The 18,798-nt window shown below is 41.1% G+C and overlaps 1 protein-coding gene across 5 annotated transcripts; it reads left to right on the top strand.

Moving 5' to 3' along the window:
- On the top strand, positions 1–18,609 carry tbc1d5 (TBC1 domain family, member 5). 5 transcript variants are annotated; one of them, XM_044015237.1, is made up of 24 exons: positions 1–80; positions 6,091–6,142; positions 6,416–6,534; positions 7,213–7,267; positions 7,439–7,547; positions 7,781–7,870; positions 8,220–8,294; positions 8,668–8,735; positions 8,815–8,917; positions 9,337–9,425; positions 9,573–9,623; positions 9,729–9,798; positions 10,359–10,531; positions 10,627–10,769; positions 11,459–11,565; positions 13,016–13,101; positions 13,541–13,848; positions 14,296–14,358; positions 15,217–15,425; positions 15,615–15,714; positions 15,883–15,962; positions 16,088–16,372; positions 17,300–17,623; positions 17,693–18,609. In XM_044015237.1, the coding sequence occupies exons 3-23, from the start codon at positions 6,435–6,437 to the stop codon at positions 17,612–17,614; spliced, it is 2,679 nt and encodes an 892-aa protein (XP_043871172.1). In that variant the 5' UTR covers positions 1–80; positions 6,091–6,142; positions 6,416–6,434; the 3' UTR covers positions 17,615–17,623; positions 17,693–18,609. The 5 variants fall into 5 exon arrangements, with proteins under 5 accessions (XP_043871172.1, XP_043871173.1, XP_043871174.1 ...); XM_044015238.1 differs by having other exon boundaries at positions 6,421–6,534; positions 17,300–18,609; XM_044015239.1 differs by having other exon boundaries at positions 14,302–14,358; positions 17,300–18,609.
- The last annotated feature ends 189 nt before the right edge of the window (positions 18,610–18,798 follow it).

The following is an 18,798-nucleotide window of genomic DNA, read 5'->3' as shown; positions in this document are numbered from 1 at the left end:
ATCCGCCTGACCCACTACTGTTTACAAATCAGCAGAGAGAACTACACTGCAGAATGAGGAGTCCTGCGTGAACTGAACAGGTACCTAAAAAGAACACTTTGACACCCCGGTACTGTTGACGGGACAGTCTGCACCACCTGTCACGGCTCGGTCCAGCTGCGTGTCACACTCTGTCTCGTGCGTGTTTTGTTTTTTTGTTTTTTGTTTTTACAGCAGTTGCGCGCGTGAATCGGAAGTAACGACAGGCCCGTCCGTAGCTAACAGTCAGGCTAACTTTAGCTTACCTGATTCGTTAGTCGTATCCAGTCTTCATACCGACGCGTGCGACTCGTAACTGTGAGTTTTATTTAGGTAGTTTGGACTTCGTGGACGGTATTTACTAACTGACATGGGACACAATAGGGTAAACTGAGCTGTTTGTCTGGCGTTTTGCCCTGACTGCGTCGATAATCCTCGCCTTCCTGTCATTCGTGATGCACCACACTTGTTATTGCCAGTGCTGGTTATGACTTATAATGGGCAACCATAGACTTTAGCAGTGGTTTTGCTAGTACATTGTGTCCTCTACCCGTTGTGACACCTTCCTGTCCGACAGATGCAATAATGTGGGTAAAGGAGTGCAGAGGGTTGGTAATATGGACGATTTCTTTTTTCCACTATCAGGATAATTGTGGCATTTATCTGTGGAGTTCATTAAAACACAGTCCTAGTGATGTATTTTGAAGTTCCAATAGGGGGGGGACTTTCCAGGCCTCAAAACTCCAACCCCAATATATTTCATAACATTAATTTGTCTTCCTCTGTATTTGTATGCTTTCAGCAACAGATATATTCACGCTAACCTCAGCATATGTCCTGGTAGCATGTAGATAACGTCATGATTTGTGTTTATGCTTATATCATTTGTACACTTACTGTCACAGTTTCCTGACCACTCCAGCTTCTTGCCAAAGTGCAATAACATGAAGATTAACTGTACAAAAAAATTAGAATGTATATGTATATGTTTGTATGGGCAGAGCCTTAAGTCTGTCACGAGACCGTGTTTTACAACTATCACAAAAAAATATATGTCAAGGTTACGTGTGCATGTGTTGACAAGCCAGTGAACTTTGAATCAGGACGTGGTACAATAGCCTATTTTATAGCATTTTATACAAATATGATTGAAATGAAAGTTAACCCCCAAAAAACAGCACATGCCTTAAAGTAGAATGTTGTAGCTCTTTTTGTGACAAGGACCCGAAAACCAGAAGTAACAATGCAGGTGATGCAGACCTGCTCAGGAGGTGACCTTCACCCTGTTGTAAATTGATGTACTGCTGCATCGAAATATAAGAGCTGCAAATAACGATTATTTTCATAATTGACTAATCTGTCAATTATTTTCTCGATTTGGTCCATAAAGTATCAGAAAACCTTAAAAAATGTTGATTGGTGTTTGTCAGACCTGGAAATGATGAGGTTCTCAAATGTCTTGTTTTGTCCACAACCCCAAATTATTGAATTTTAATGATTTCTTTGTTATCCAGAGCAAAGAAATTAAGAAAATATTCACATTTAAGAAGCTTAAACAATCATAAATCTTGTTTTAAACATGAAAAAGCTTCAAACTGATTAATCGATTATCAAAATAGTTGTCGATTCATTTAGTAATTGATTAATAATCAATTCATCGTTTCAGCTCTAATCAAAATAGATTTGGAGACATTATTTGTAGGTTGAATTCCTACATTGTGTCGCTTTTATAACTTCAAGCTTTCATTAAATGTCCACAAATACAGATGAATATTTGTGCACATTTTCTGAAAGCTTAAGATGTGCTGATGTTACTATTTTTCTTAAAAAAAAAAATACGTGTGTTACTAAAACAGGTTTCAAGGATCCATATGAGCATTTTAAAGTAAAAGTAAGAATCTTAATTAAATAGGATTATTATAAATTGTAAAAATCCTGGAATAACTGAAAAGACGTGGCTCCCCTTTTTTGGTATTTAAAAATAAGTCTTGAAGACTGAATGTTCATCACCTTTTTCAAGGTACTCGCATGAAATATGAATGATTTTCCCCTTTCATGATTATCTGCATCATTGAAATTCACCACAGTCGACTTGCGTGATAAAAGCAAATCTTGTCCCATCCCAACTTAAAAAGGGATACATTTGCATTTACAGCCGCAATCGCAGTAAGAGGAAATACGTCAGAGGTCAGAGCTGTGGTTATTCTGAATGAAGTACTGGAAGTTAAAATGTCTCTTCCTTGTTCTTCTTTCACTGCAGGCATTCCCAACCATTGTAGCTTGTGACCTGTTAAAAGTAGAACTACCTCCACCCATCAGTACAAGGCAAAATAATAAGTGAGTCCTCAGCAGCTCCACATTGCATTGTGAGCCCCCAGGGGTTGATATCATTAATTCACAAGCTAATATTAGAGGACAAATATTTCACTCTTGAGATTTATCTTGTGACTCGCATGTCCTCACCACCAAAGTTGTGAAGCACTGCTCAGGCTCTTGTACACGGATGGATGTCTGTCATTTACGGTTCTAGTCAAGTGTTTGCTAAGTGAATCAGTCAAGACCCTGCAACTTCACGGTGTTTTGCCAAAGTTAAGGTCATACTAACCGTGTTCTCAGCCTCTTGTGAAGCATGTGACTCTGGAGGCTCCTGGGTTCTCACTGTGTGCTGAAGTAGAGGCATGTGAGTTTGTTTATCTGGGGTGTTTTTACTTTGACTAAATGGCAATCTGCCGCTTGCGGCTGTAGCTGCAAGTGAAGGCTCCTCTCATCTGTGGGTTGTTGGATCCTGTTTGAATCCTCATCCTCTAAAGAGCCTTTGTGCCATTTCCTTTTTGGTAGTTCCATTTTGCGTTAGATCACTCTGGTTATGGTGAAGTGGAAATAAAGGTTCACATGATGGCTGTTATTAATAGTGAATTCTTAGAAGTCTTGACTTGTTTTGAACAGTGATGGAAAGCAAAACAGTAAGTAGAACTGACTAGTCTGAGTTTAGTTTCACAATTGTTCGAATAGGAATTAGTTATTTGTGCGCACACACCCACTAGTGATTGTGAGTTTGACCTCTACATTTAACCCATCGTACTTACACACCAGTAGTGAACACACAAGTAGGGTGCAGGAGCAGCAGGCAGCACTTATATGGGTGCCCGGCTCCTGATTGGATTAAATGTTGAGGGTGACACAGAGAAGTTTCTTCTAGATTCAGTTGAAGATGCCTGAGACTCATTAGATCAGTTGTTATGGCTGTTGAAAATTAAACCATGCATATTACATATTTTCACTGGGGATTATCTGTCAAATATTTGTATTTCTATTGTTGAGATAGGAAAAGCAGATTCAAGATGCATTTAAGAAACCTTGTACATTTCATCACTTCTGCAAACACATGCAGTTGACTACAGAAGAAGACTAGGGCTATGTGTGAACATATATAAAAAGAAAAAGCCATAATGCAGTCAGAATTCTGAGTTTAAAGTCAGATTTCTGGCTTGAAATTTGACTTTAATCTCAGAATTCTTATTTATTTATTTATTTTTGTTTCCTTTTTGTGTGCTCTGGTAATTTATGAACACTAAATTAGGTGGTCATTGGATAAGAAAGAAAAAGACAATCAATGCAGTCATTAATTGAACATTGTTAAGTACATATAGTCACCTTAAGTGATCAATTTATAGAATATTCATGCACATCCTTAATTTTAACTTAACTATTATAAATTGATTGCAACTCTTAGGTCGATTCCTAAGAGTGAGGCCATGACTTGACACTGATACACTTTCAAAGTGCTGTACACAATCCAGAATTATTGACATTTTTCCCTTTGAAAGCACATTCGAGGCATTCATTTTAAAACGAAAAATGGTTGAGTTGCGTTCATGTTTTTAGATTTAGCAGCATGAATTGATGGTTGTAAATCCCAGGAACACATACAGAACAGATGGACACAGTGTTATTTGTCTGCTGATTTATTTATGCATTTCATTATGTATTGATTTGATTATTTCATGAAAGATTCGTGATTTGAATTATTGAGGTGTCTCCAGGTGCTGTGCAGTAAATTATGCAGAAGCTAATTTGCCTTGATTATTGTGTGCTATGGAAAAGTTAGGATGTCATTCCACGTTTGACTCCGGGAGGAAGTAATAAAGGCAACAGAAGGCCAAGAGAAGACTTGCTTGAGGCAAGACTGTGCTAAAAACATGGCGAGGCCTCAAGTCTTTTACTCACATTGTCTTTCAGCTTTCATAAAAATTCAAAGGACAGAGCTCCTCTAAGCAAACTGAATGATCAGAATGTTTACAATGCCATTTCATTTTTGAAAAGGGGGGGGGGACTTTGATGTTAGGGAAAAGAGTCTTCCCATTTTTGTCAAATCATATAATTTGTCGTTAAATGTGTAAGGTAAACACACTACTTTCAGATTTGACTTTATTATGACTATTCAAGCTATTTTTGGATGTTCAAATTAACACAGATTCCTTTGTTTTTCCTTACAGTTGTGGATTATTTCTGATTGTTTAATGGTGTGGCGTTTTGTGTGTGGGGAAACGAGGAAAACCACACTGACTTAAGGGAGAGCATTAGTCTTTGAGGGGAACAGATGTTTCCAAAGAAAACAGGCACATACATTATTCATATGAAATAATTTCTATTTTGATGGCATGTGCAGCTGATTTATGGAGCGTTGATCCATTCACATGGTTAATAGGTTTAAGAGACGCCTTTGTTGTGTTATTTTCACAACTTGTAATCGCCGTTCCCTTGGCTTGTGTGTTAGGCTAGCCATTGTCATGAACAGTGGAATAATCCCAAGCCAGATAAAGGATGGAGGCAGAACTAGTTAACTGGAATTGTTTTGCAGAGAGAGTCCTCAGCAATTGTTTGCAGGAAGGACCCGGCTCAGAATTTCCCCGGTGATGTTGTGATCGTGATGAATAACAGAGACCTGCAGATAACGGTGGATTTATTACAGGAACCGTGCTCTGTTTTGTTGTTCAATTGGATATTCATTATCATGGATAATTCATTGGGAATCATTATAATTTGTCACGTATACACCTTTGGTGTAATGTAAATTTAAAGGCCTGCAATAATGTGTCCAATACATTTTCATCATGATGTTTTCTCAGAGAAGTAAATGTGTCGTCTTCATATATGTCTCGTAAGATACTTTTTACTTTGACAGTTAAAAAAAAAGCAAATAATTAATTTGGAGCATCTCAAACCACATGATTGTGTGTGGAAAAAGACAGAGCAGTCGATAAAACCTGTCAATCAACAAACTGATTTCATCAACTGACTCTTTCGGGGTCTATATTTGGATTTCTCACAGACGACAGTGACGTCTAACTGTCAAAACAATTGTAAACAAGCAATTTGTCATATTATTAGAAGTCCTGTTTGTTGACAGGGTTCACTGCTGTGGAGTTTGGACTCATTGGTTGGTTTAACATTCTGTTGGATGCCATTGGTTTTTAAAACTGAGAAATGAAGAAATTGAACATTTGCTAGATTATATGAGGAGAAAATGTCAATAGTTCCTTAGCTCATGCATTTCCAGTTACACTGTACTGTTTGTGTTATGTGAAGACACGTCTATCGGCATCAGAATATTTAACTAATGCGCTCATTTGCCTGCTTAATGACCTAATTAGCATGACTACTTGCGTTTAACACATCACAGCAAGGATTGTGGAGCATCAGGCAGCTAGACTGCTTCTTGTTAATTGAAGCCATTATTCGAGGACTATATTCAGAGTCTGTTTTATTTGATGCCGTTAAGTTCTGTTAACGGCATTCGAGTAAACTGTCGGCACATAGTAAAAAGTCACCAAAAGTTTAACCGAAGTCCGTCGTAAATCATTAATTTACTAGTCACTCAGTCAGTCACTCTGATGTTTGTTATCATGTGTAGAATTTGATGTCAAAATGGTGGATTTACCACCTACTATCTACTATTAACTACAACCATTTTTCTCCTCCTGACTCATAACAGGAAGTATTTTACCCTGTTAGACAATTGGGTTTTTTTTCCCCACCAGAACTTACTTTCATTGTTTCTTCTTCTTGCAGTGTCATCGTTTTCTTTTGAGTCTTGGCTTTGGAGAATCACAAGGCTGTGAGAGTAAGTGCCTGGGATAACAGTTAAACCACAGATAACAGCACCACTCAATGGAAAGGTCAGAGATCAGCTAAAGAACAGCACTGTTACACAAGAGGACTTAAACATGGAGTCTCTGATTTGACTGAAGATTATTTTGACTAATCTGGGATGAGATTTCAGAAGTGACACAAATCAAGTTATTTGGATAGCTGTTTATTTTTTTCCCTATTTTTTTAATTAACCTGCGTTTCAATAATTGTTTATTTCTCTCTTTTTGTACATCTCACTGCCAAGGTCAGGCTGGCTGGTGGCCATGCAGCATCCTAATTTCGAGACTCGCCACCCGCTCCAGACAGATGAGCAGCAGGAGACGGGGTTTGACCCACTACAAAATTTCAACAAGAACCGCAGCAGTATGTCACCTTTCATTATTGACATTTCACAGGATTTAACAAGGTTATTTTCTGTCAAGAGCTTCATTCACAAAGTAAAGGACGGATGAAATTCTCTGCAGGTGGAGGTTAAAGCTCACAGAAGAAAATACTCAAACACCTTTTGAGTATTTTCTATTTGTGAACACTTGAGCAAGACAGGCTCTTTAACACAGTATAAAAAGACTTTCACAATAGGTTTGAAGTATGCGATATGTCATGACATTTTGTGAACTGAATGGTGAGATGTGAGTCAGAGTGTTGGCTTGCAATGCCCCGGGGTTGAGGTGTATTTATGTTAACCCGTGAGAGAGATAATTTTGTGGGCTGACATGTTGTGTAACTGATGAATATTCATACGGAGTGTCCCTGTGGAACGGTCTCCTCCTCGAACTAATGTTGATAGACAGCTCGCTGACTTAAACGTGTGTTCACCTGCAGGCCAAATTAGACTTAGATTACCACCAATAATGACAAAAGAGAACCACTCTCTTCAGTCACTCTTCCTGCTTGTGGCTCTTTTGCATGTTCTGCATGACATGACAACTACACTCCAAAATAAACAATGGGTCATTAGAAGGCAGTACACAGGTCGATTCTTACTATGGCAGTTGTCAACGTTTTTTGTTTTTTTCCATGATCCTGTGTCTGTTTTAACAGGAGGATCACTTGACAGCAGTTACTCACAATCGCAGTCAACCTTTCTGTCGTACAGGTGAGTGCTTTGTTGTATTTTCCTGTGTGAGTGCACCACAAACTCATGGCCCAACTCAAATCTCAGCCTGACGGTTTACTGCTGGATGATGCATTAGATGCGATACTGTGGCCAATTTGAGTTGAGAAGCTCATAAATCTCCTGGTCCTCTGCCTCTCCTCTCCTGCGCAGGAAAGAATGGGACGACTTGTTCCTCAACAGTAATTACCTGGCCAGGATCCGGCAGGCAGGCATCAGCGGTCGACTGAGGAGCAGCCGCTTTCGGAGCGTATGCTGGAAGGTAACTGCCAATTGGATCAAGCACTCCCATTGAGTTTGATTAAAAGGGCTTTGCCAATTTCCCTGCCTCAGAAAAGACGGCATTCCTGGCAGCTTGAAGACATTTTTTTGGAAGAAACAGCAACTGAGAGTTTAGTTTAGAAAGTGTCAATTTTCTGCATATTTGTCACTTCTCAGCGACATTAAATACAGAAATCCTGTGAAATGACTTGTGCGTGTGCCGTTTGCCTGCAGTTGTACCTGGAGGCTCTTCCTGAAGATAAAGGGCAGTGGATCAACAAGACCAATCAGCTCCGAGCCCAGTATGAAAAGATCAAAGAGATGGTGAGAGCGCCACTCTGTGGCCAGCGCTGTTGGCGTCATGAGAAAATTCATTTTCCTTTGCTTTGTTGTTATTTTGTGAGTCACTGTTGTGTATGTAATTACCTGAATTGTCTTTGTAGATGTGATGTTCAAGTGTGAATTTGGATTTTTATTGAATTTAGAATGTTTTTAGCATTAGTAAGTCACTACATACAGCAAAACAAAACATTGATGTCCTTCTACTCTGCCACACTTCAGGAAAAGAAGGTCACAGTGTGGTCCTGCCCTTGACAAATGAAATGTGATCACTGCCCTGTGCTTTAATTAAAATCAGCATACTCTGCTTTTTCTTTGTGTGCGTGTGTCTCAGCACATCACCAACCCTCGCAATGCTGCAGGCCAGCAGGACCTGATGGTCAACAACCCACTGTCCCAGGATGAGGGGGTACGTGTTTGTGTTTGTGTGTCTTCATCTTTGTATTTGTCCGTCAGTTGTTTTATTGTCGGTAAAGTTTCGTCTTGATTTTTCACTTCAGATTCTGAACCATTACAGTAATTATACAAACTAACTTTTTCAGTGACGATAAAGCCAATAGAATTGATGTTGGTGTTAATAATGAATAAATCATACATTCTTTTATTTATTTTTGATGGCTTGGATTTGGACAGCTAAACTTACAAAACAGAGAGAAAGAGAATTATATTCTCATTCTGATTCTTCTCAATTGCTAATTTAAGTTAACTTTAAAAGTAGAGTAAAGGATAAAGTTTGTTTGGTTTCTGATTTTAACTCTCTTATCTTTTCCTCTTCCGTCCAGAGCCTGTGGAACAAGTTCTTCCAGGATAAAGAGCTGAAGGGAATGGTTAAACAGGATGTGTTAAGAACGTGAGTATTATTGTATTTCTTATCATTTAGTTGTTTTCAGCTGTCGGCGTGATTTTAACCATTTCACCATCTCCTTAAGGTTTCCTGAGATACGTTACTTCCAGGATGAGGACGTGAGGACTAAGCTGACGGACATTCTCTTCTGTTATGCCCGTGAAAATGAACAGTTACTGTATAAACAGGTATGAACACAATCCCCCCCAAAAACACTTCCACAAACCTTGAATGTAAAAGTTTGAATGATCCTTTAATCCACATGGGTGGTGATAGTTTATAGATATGTGTGTGTGTGTGTGTGTGAGAGGTTTGTGACTTCAGTCAGAAGGACAAAATGCCTTTGTCACCTAATCATTATCAGTGTCTGTAACAGGTGCCAGTGAATGAATTGTCGGCAAGTACAGCATCGTTTAACAAACTGGAAATGACATATGGCCGGGCAGTGGCAAACAATATCTAAATTAAACCTGCCAACGTGGATTAGATACCTCGTGCATCAGCATTAAAGAAAGACTGACTGAAAATGAACCATATTTTTTCATCTCCCGCTGGCCTCTCGCGCCTCACGCTGCCCCTGCCTCTGTTTCCTCCTGTACATCTGCAGGGGATGCACGAGTTGCTCGCTCCCATAGTGTTCGTGCTGCACTGTGACCATCAAGCCTTCCAGCATGCTAGTGAGACGGCCAGCCCCAGGTCAGTTTCTCACGGCCACCAAACTGGAAGCCTCGTCTGTCTGTAAACACAGTCAGACCGTCCGTGCTTCAATAGTTTGCGCTTCAGTCAAAATGTCTCCGAGTTCATTTGGAGAAACATCAATCTAATGTTTCCTTTTCTCTGCAGTGAGGAGATGAAGTGTCTGTTAGATCCAGTTTACCTTGAGCATGATGCCTAGTGAGTATTGTGCTAAGTTCAGATAGCTGATTTTTCCTTACTTCTTTGTATTCTTATTATTTGGTCTCATCATTGACACGCATGCTCTCTCTCCTTTGTCTTTAGTGCCATGTTCTCACTGCTAATGGAGACGGCTGAGCCGTGGTTCTCCAGCTTTGAGAGAGAAGTGAGGAAGGTCAGTTCAGTCTGAACAGCAGCCGCTGTTTCACATTGAAATTGTGGTCATTTTTGCATCACAACACAATAACAGTTGATTGCTGAATCATGGAAGATGTGACATTATGCATTAAAAAGGTTGTTAGTGCTTATTCCTTAAAGATGCAACCCCCTGGTTGCTTCGAAGACAACTGTGGTTACCATAGTACAGCAACCATTATAAAATGTGTCAAGTAGCAGCTTCAACTTCTTCCTCTGCTCTTGCCTGCAATAATTCTGACATATGCAATAGTTTCTATGATGGATACATTTGGTTTCAAAAGCATGTGTTTTTTTTAAGTTTAATTAGAACTAATGGTGTTATTGCAACGAAATGCTGACCATAAAAAGTATCATAAAGGATTTGATTTCATAAATATCTTAATGATAATGTGGAGTTAACTTTCTGTAAAAGAAACTGTCCCTATTGCGTCTTCTTTTTTTTTTTTCAGGAAGTTGTAATCAAATGCTGCAGCTGCTCCAAATTTAACTCTATAAACGAGACTCTATGCTAATTGCATATTGATGTTCTCCCCAAAGGGAAAGGAAGAGATGCTGACCAGCATCCCATTTGCTCGGCCCCAGGATTCGGGGCCATCTGTCGCCATAGTGGCCAAAGTCAACCGCATCCAGGACCAGCTGGTGAAGAAACACGACGTGGAACTGCACATGCACCTCAACCGGCTGGAGATTGCGCCACAGATCTACGGCATGTCAGTATCCACAGATCTTCTTCTCTACTCCGGTTTCTTTTCTTGTCCCTCAACTGTACACAAACACACTCCTCTTCTGTCTTCATGTCCATTAGCCGGTGGGTACGTCTGCTGTTTGGTCGAGAGTTTCCGCTCCAGGACTTGCTGGTGGTGTGGGATGCCCTGTTTGCCGACAGCATCACTCTGGACCTGGTGGACTACGTTTTTGTGGCCATGCTGCTCTACATCCGAGATGCTCGTATGATCCATTTCTTACTGAAATAATTCCATGAAGCATTTTGTTTTCTTTGTACTGGCATACAACCTCATAAGAAACAGATTACTAGAAGATAAATTATATCAGATGGAGTAATGTTACTTAATATTCTTTCATACATAATGTACATACAGTCATCTTTTTTGTAAGAAAGTGGATCCCACGTCTGCACTTTCTACTACCTAAGAATACTTTTGAGAGAAAAACCTCAATACATGTACCAGGTTGCCGGGATTGAACACAAAACAAAATCTGCAGGATTTTAGAGCTGCTCTGTGTCCTTGAAACAAAAGAGGAAGCCATTTGTCAGAAAGATGCCCCTCGGAAGGTTCCTCTGAAGGCTGTAGTGCTACAATGATGGAACAATTCATTTTATGATCCAGGTGATAAAATAGTATTTCAGTGGAAAGTTTGTCTCCAAACTGCTATAATGTGTCCTGCCTATTTTTTCAAGAGACAGTGGTGTCAGACCTGGATCAGCGTAGTTTACAATATTAATTCAAGAATCTGTCACCATCCGACACAGTTCAATTGCACCACACTTCATTTGGTACACAGTAATCATTTTATATGTGTTTTTTTTTCATATCGCAATTAGATATTTATTCAAAAATCGTTCAGCCCTAGATGTCAGCATACTAATGCTGCATTTGTGTACTTTCCCGTTTCAGTCATTGCAAGTAACTTCCAGACCTGCCTTGGCCTGCTAATGCACTACCCTCCATTAGGAGACATCAACGCTCTGCTTCAAAAGGCTCTCTTCCTCCGAGATCCTAAAGTAAGTAGCCGCACTCACATAATCAATTCAAAAAGTGGCATTGACTTAATGTCCACAGCTGACAAGTCCTTTTGTTTAGTGACATTGTTTGGTACTTCTCTTTTCTCTGAATGTCGCAGCATTCATACTGTAAGTACTTTCACTAGGCCTAAGCAGCCAGATGATAAAATGAAGAAGTGGGAGGAAGAAATGTTGCAAGAAAAAAGGGAAATGAATATAAACATTGAACTGGTGCATGACTTTGGACTCATTATGCTTAACAAACACTTAAAGAAAGGAGTGGGCTGGAACCCACGTAGCTTACACCAACAAGTTAAAATCTGCAGCAGATGGTTGAGTTTCTAACATTTCAGTGGTTTTCACAGTAAATTAATGAACAAGAAAATCTTTGTCCTGACTCTGAACTGAGCAGGCCGCACAATGTGGGAGAGGCAGTGAAAGTGGCTAGTGAAGCAATATACCTGTTGCATTTCTTTTTTACCAAAATCTCTTGCATTTCTTATCCAAAAAACGTCAAAGTCGGCGCTGCACACACTGGTGCTCTCAGTAAGTCACCTGCAGAGTTTAAGCCTGTCAAGCAACCCATGGGACAGTTATGCAAATAATAGACAGACTGATGTTCCTTGCATTTATAGATGGATTACTCAAAAAACTACAAGACAGATTTCCATTAAATCTTGTGGATGGGCGTGGCCTGACCCAGAGAAGAACCCTTACAATTGTGAAGAGTGAATCTGATAAAAGGGACTGTCACAGTTTGTGATGTGCTGTCTCACCACCATTTATGTTACATTGTTGTCAATGAAAACATGGTGGCTCATACAGTAGAAGTAGGAAGCTTGTTTAAGGTTTTTGTGCACATCTAAGAGCTTTCCTCAGGTCTGACTGCACTCGGACCACCTAGTCTATGACATGGATGAATGAGAAACACAACTAGATGCTGATATGGCATTAGCTTCCAGCTTTGTTAGTGTGAAACAAATACTAAGTTTTCAGTTTTATTTCTGAACAAAAAACCAATAGGATATAGGAGCCAAAATATTGATTGTTGCTAAGGATCACATGTTCTGTCTCGCTCCTGTTTCATCTTGACTTTCTTTTGTGCTCTCACACAAGTCTAATTTCATCAGATATTCATGTCATATTCAATGTTATTGGTTCTTTGACCTGAGCAAAAGACTCACTGCAAACTATCCTCTGTTCCTCCTCCAAATTCACTGACCCATAAACCATGAAACACCTCATTCATGTCCACTACTTTCCTTAGCTGACACTCTAGGAAGGTGCTGAGATGGACGAGCAGTATGCTGTGTCTCAATTAGCGTGTCATTGTCTGGCTGTGAATGACAATGACACAGCACAGGTGTTTAGGTTGACTGTTCACTGTGTTGTCGTGGACAGCAGCAGGTGTATGTGACACAAAAAAGTAATTCATCTGTTTGTCTTGTAGAACAACCCACGACCTGTGAACTACCAGTTTCAGCAGAACCTGGATTACTATAAAACAAGGGGAGCTGACCTGATGAACAAGACACGGTAAAAAAATAATAATATAACTAAAACATTTAAAAAAAAAAGTACCAAAGTGTTGAAAACTCAAGAATATTGTCTACCATTCAGATCAGAGTGGAATAATTAGAAATATAGCTTTAAAATATGCGAAAATATTAGGGCCTGTGTTTTCTCCACTGTCTGACCATGTGTTTTTAAATGGAACACGAAAGCCAACACTTCCTTTTTATTCTCATGCTCTGTTGGGTTTAATGGTTTAGTGAGTCAATACATAACTATTTACTGTATATGGCAGCAGTTGTAAGTACAGCAGAACACTGCATTCAGAGTGCAAATACAATTAATAAGCATTGTGTTCATATTCTTAAACCCTAAAATTGATTTGTGTGTTTACTACATAACTTAACTTGGAACTATTTCATTGCCTTCATCTGAAATTAAATGTTTTTTGTTTTTCCTCCAGCTCCACTTCAGGAACAAAAGCAGCTCCCCTCAACATCAACAAGGTTTCCAGCAGCCTGCTGAGCTTCGGCAGGAAGCTCATCGCTCCAGCCATATTAGGTGGGTCTGGCGGCGTCTCACCAATCAACAGCGAGGTGCACTCCTCCTCCTCCTCCTCCCCATCTACGTCCCCTGCCTCGGCCCCTGTGCCCACCCTGTCTCACCCGCTGGCAGAGCCGCCATCAGGACATGCTCCGGTCCAGAGCCACACACAGAATCAGCACTATCGCCTCCTCAAGTCTGAGAGCATGCCTGTCCACCTCAGCAAAGGTGAGTGAAAGGACGCTCACAGGAAGGAAATGGTTTTCAGCTTTTTGTAGCGTAACGTCCAGATGACCAGCTACTTATCCCCTCATTAGGATTGGCAGTTGTGTAGCTGGTAAATTAGCTGCGTGTTCACGTTGACACAAGTACAGACAATCCGTTAAAAAAATGTAATCGAAGTCTGTTTTTTTTACAAGAATTCTGCCATGTTTGCATCAGCAGGGAGATAAGTGTCACCCAAACAAGCGCTCTCTTTTCTCCCTCTTTCAAGATCAAGATTTATAACATCCCTGGTTTGCAGTGACTCTACTAATTGAGACGCAGCATATTTCTCCTATATAGTCCTAAAGAAAATGTGAAAATGCTTCAAAGTCGCCATCTCATTATGTTTTTGACGTCTTAATAATTGTGCGCCTCCAGTTCAGCTTCAGCTTTGACTCTCCTTTGTGTTAGAAACAGTTTCAGGTGGAGTGTCTCAGGTCTCTCTCTCAGCCCAGACTCACACTGACACACAAGGTAACCGCTGCCATGACAACTGCCTGTGTGATGACACCCCCCCCACCCCAACCCCCCCATTCGTCGATGTTTGTTTCACTGCCGTCTCACGCCTGCACGCAAACTTTGTCGTCCACTGTTTGGTCATTTCTTGTTGCTCTGTGATTCACTGTTAGTGAGGCATGCTTTAAAAATAAAAATATACTAATAAAATCTACAGCACATGAACACAGCTTGTGTTGCAATGCTGTAGGGTGACCAGCAGAGGGCGACAACAGCTTACCTCAGTGCAAATGCAACCAATAAGACCTCGTGGATGTGATGTGATGTCTGTGGTCAGCAGTGTGTTGCTTTGTGCTTGCATGGTCTTGATGTCACAGTGGTTAAGTTTGCCATGTGTGTGTTTTTACACGTTAGAATTTACTTTTATACAGAAATTGTTACCTTGTTTCTCTATGGACTCAAAAATATGTATAGAGTTGTATATTTTTTTAAATGAATAATTATCACTTAAAATGTTAATTGCAAAAATGATTGTATAAATGAGTTGCTTGAATTTGCATTTAAATGACGGATTAATCAACAGCATTCACAAAGCAGCAGCAGCAGCCAATGAGTGCTCCCACTGCTGCTCTGTGGGTTGGACTTTATTTAATGATTACATTGTGTACTGCCTACACATTTTACATTTGTGAAATGGAAACTCTTTAAAAAAAAAAATGGATTGCTTCTCTGTTTATTAGAATATTCATGCGTTATTTAAAGACATTGTTTTCATTCTTATGTGACAACTTTTTAAATTCCGAATGAATGTGCATACTCATGCTGAAAGGGTTCAGATCATAGTTATTACACCCTTACTTTTCGTCCCTCTCTCAGGACAAAGCTCCCGGACGGTCAGCTCATCTCCCAGCATAGAAAGTCTCTCCGGTGGGAGGGGTCAGTCCACTGCCTCCCCGCCCCTTCCTCCCTCCAGAGGCAGTGATGTCAGCACTTCCTCTCCGCCCCTCTCTGCCACCAAGAAAGAGTCCTTCTTTCACATCACTCGCTCTCGCTCCCACAGCAAGACCATGGGCAAGAAGGAGACGGTGAGCGCTTCTCTTTGTCAGACTGTCTCCATACTTTTATGTCTCTCTTACTCTGTCGGCCAGGCGTCCTCTCGCCGTCTCTTAAAGTTTGAACACTAATCTCTGCTCCGTGGGTATTTTTTATTCCTCTCTTTGCCCTTTATTCCTCCCGTGTGAACCCCTCTAATCTGATGTATGTGTTGTCATCAGGACGAGGAGCTGGAGGCCCAGGTGTCTTTCCTGCAGGGACAGATCAACGACCTGGAGGCCATGAGCAAATACTGTGCTAAGATGATGAACACACACATTTGTGAGTAACCCATAGTCTTCTACAGTCACTTAGGAACTAATTGATTGTATATCGACTATTTTGTTGTTACATCACATTTTGTATTCAAACAGTTCAGAGATGTTTTAATGTTGGATCAGAGGACAATTGTGTGCTTGATTACACATCTCATTAATAATGTATCCGCAGGTAAAATCCAGGAAGTAATTCTTGAGGAACACTTGGAGAAAGAGGACGAGGTCCTGGTGTCGTTAGCTGGACTCAAACAGGTGAGCGGCATCTGTGTGCACATGCACGCAGTCGCTGATTTTGATTGTTTTTTTTTAATTATTATTATTTCATCATCATTCTTTTGTTACACGTGCGCCTTCTCTGGTTCTCTGTTGCGGCTCAGATTAAAGACATTCTGAAGGGCGAGCTGCGCTTCAACCAAAGTCAGCTGGAGTCTGAGGAGAACGAGGAGATCACCATTGCTGACGATCACTACACCTCCGCGGCGGCGGCGGCGGCGGCAGCAGCAGCAGCAGCAGCTGAGGCCGCTCTGACCATCAATAATCACCACGGTGACCATCAACAGAGAGGAAACAGCCGGCAGACAAGGGACTCTGATCTGGACGGCAGCATTAGCACAGACGAGAAAGAAGAGGAGGAGCAGATCATGACCCCACCTGAGCAGCAGGTTAATATGCTTTAAAGTCAACATGATACTTGCATATATGTATATTTTGTCCTTGAAATGTCACCTCAAAAGAGCTGTTTTTTCCAATACTGCTATTGGATTTTAGTGGTCGCTAAACCCTCTCATCTCCTTTGAGGTTTTTGAAAGACTCAGCGTGGGAGTTATACTAATTGTCATCCAGTCAAGTACTGAATGATGCTTAGCTCCTTTTCACGCCTAATAGACAGCGAGACATGTACGATTGGGGGTTGCAACATTCAGCCGGTCCTAGTTTGCTTTCCCACTACACTTTAGTGAAACGAACCAAACCTTTTGAATAATATTCCCGTCGTCGCCTGAGGCGGCACTGCATCCATATTTACAGATGGGCAATCTACATGTGCGTATGTTTTGATTGTGTTTACCTACAATAAAAACATTAATAATACATGTTATGTTTAAGCCGCCTTTTCGACACTCAAGGACACAACGCCCTGCGAGACCTGCGTTTGTAGGTCGGACCAGAGTTTGCTTCTTTGGTGCGCATCACGGTCCATTCACGCCTCCCCAAACGAAACAGACTTTCTGAGCAAACGTGCCAGGGTTGGATTAAGAAGAGCTGGTGTGAATGCATCCTTCGATATGCCGAACCTGAGTCACCTGAGATGACCTCATCTCCATTATAGCAATGAGCTTTTATATCTCCAGTCTCTTCTTCCACAGCAGCTCCCCAGCGTCACGCATCCTCTTCCTCACAAAAGTAACTCTCGGCTTCCTCTTTGGGTTAACACCACAGACATGCATGTAGGTAAATGTGGTGTCTTATTCAACAGAGAGCTGCTGCTTACTGACCTTTTTCTTTGCGTTTGACTCCAACGAGCGGCAGACAACGATGACACAGCCTTGATTTATGCAGACAGCTTTCACTTATGTTCACCTCTTTTGTAGGTGGCATCCTCTCTCGGCTCAGAGGGTAAAAACTGGGACGATTACATCCTTGTATCCCAGGATGGAGACCTGCAGGCTCCTGAGGGAGGAGGAAGAGGAATGGGAGGAGGAGAAGCAGGAGGAAGGGCTGCAGCTGAGCAAACCCCTCCAATTCGGCGAGCACGTGGCCTCGTGAGAATTGAACCCGAGGGTGCAGCCGTTACCTTTCACGACCCACTGATGGCTGGCGTCACCTCGGGCTCATCGAGCCCAGACGAGGGCTCCACCCACAGCAAAGACTCCGACTTCACCATCGTCAACCCTAATGACCTGTGAATAAACGAATCACCACTCTCCTCCTCCTCCCCTTCCTCCTCTTAACCCTTTATCATGTCCCTCTCTGAGGGTGAGATGAAAGAAAACTGACTTGGGATCAGTGGGGGGAGGCTGCAGTATTTGGTGGAACACCCACTGGAGCTGCTGTCGGCAAGAAAATTGCACATGTGAACCGTGACGCTTCGAGTCACAAATCCCTTTCACTCTGTCTCTTTAACTGTCCCCTGTGCTGATGCTTCTACGCCATCTCATCTGCCTAATGCTTGTCTCCCCATTAGTCCTGTCTCATATTTACTTGTAGTGCACCGCTCCGCCAATAGAGGGTGCCACCGTACTACGATAACTGAGAAGCTGGAACTCAAACTGCATTTTACAGTCGGGGACCAGACTCCCTGTCCCTGAGCCTGCTGTACTGACTGAGAGAGTGATACTTGGTTTGTTGTGGATGCGGAGACCAGGCCACGCCTGTGTCTGTGTTATTTTGTCCGTCCGTGTCCTCACAGAGGAAGCAGTCTTCTCTGACACTCAAACAAAAAAAAAACCAGAATGGCTTCTCCTGTCTGTCTTGTCAGTCATCGAGTGCAGCCTTCTCCTCCTAAACCAGTGCCTCTGACCATTAATCATCTCTCAGCCAAACAAAACCTGACTCTGTGACCTTAATGTTGTTAGCTTTTTTATTATTATTATTATTCGGATTTCTTTTAAAACTATTTTAACCCATAGAAATTTAGTTTCCTGGATAAAATAGTAAAAATGATCAAGTAAGTCTGTTTTTTTTGTTGTTGTTTTTTCCCTTTTTGTTTTTAAAAATGATTTGGAGGACGTTGTAGATTTTTAGTGTGATAACTGACTCTTCTCGTTTCTCACATTACAACTGAGATTGTTCTTGTGTCCTGTGGAAACCAGTATACAGCAGCACACACACACACAAAGAATGTCCCTCCATAGCTGCCATAACCCTAGACCAATAAAATGACATCGCTCTTGCTACACAAGGTTAATGTGTTTGTTTGCTTTTAAGACGTGATAAAAAAAACACTTTACAATTTATTCAGACTAGGGAACTGATTATGCCGAAGTAAGAAAAAGAAACTTTTAGTCCTATGTTAACCCTTTAACACCTAAGTCTGGACCTTTCTTTTCCTTATTTTAACCGTAAAAGGGCTAGAATCTATTTTTCCGAT

Source organism: Solea senegalensis, unplaced genomic scaffold (genome assembly GCF_019176455.1).
Source record: "Solea senegalensis isolate Sse05_10M unplaced genomic scaffold, IFAPA_SoseM_1 scf7180000013113, whole genome shotgun sequence".
Classification (NCBI taxonomy): Eukaryota; Metazoa; Chordata; class Actinopteri; order Pleuronectiformes; family Soleidae; genus Solea; species Solea senegalensis.
Note: the sequence above shows the minus strand (reverse complement) of the source record. Positions and strands in the feature narration are given on the sequence as shown.

Bases quoted from the DNA above. Each gene is read 5' to 3' on its own strand.
- tbc1d5 (XM_044015238.1), top strand. From the start codon at position 6,435: ATGCAGCATCCTAATTTCGAGACTCGCCACCCGCTCCAGACAGATGAG. The intron at 6,535-7,212 runs GTATGTCACCTT...CTGTTTTAACAG, and splicing joins TTTCAACAAGAACCGCAGCA to GAGGATCACTTGACAGCAGT. The intron at 15,715-15,882 runs GTGAGTAACCCA...ATGTATCCGCAG, and splicing joins GATGATGAACACACACATTT to GTAAAATCCAGGAAGTAATT.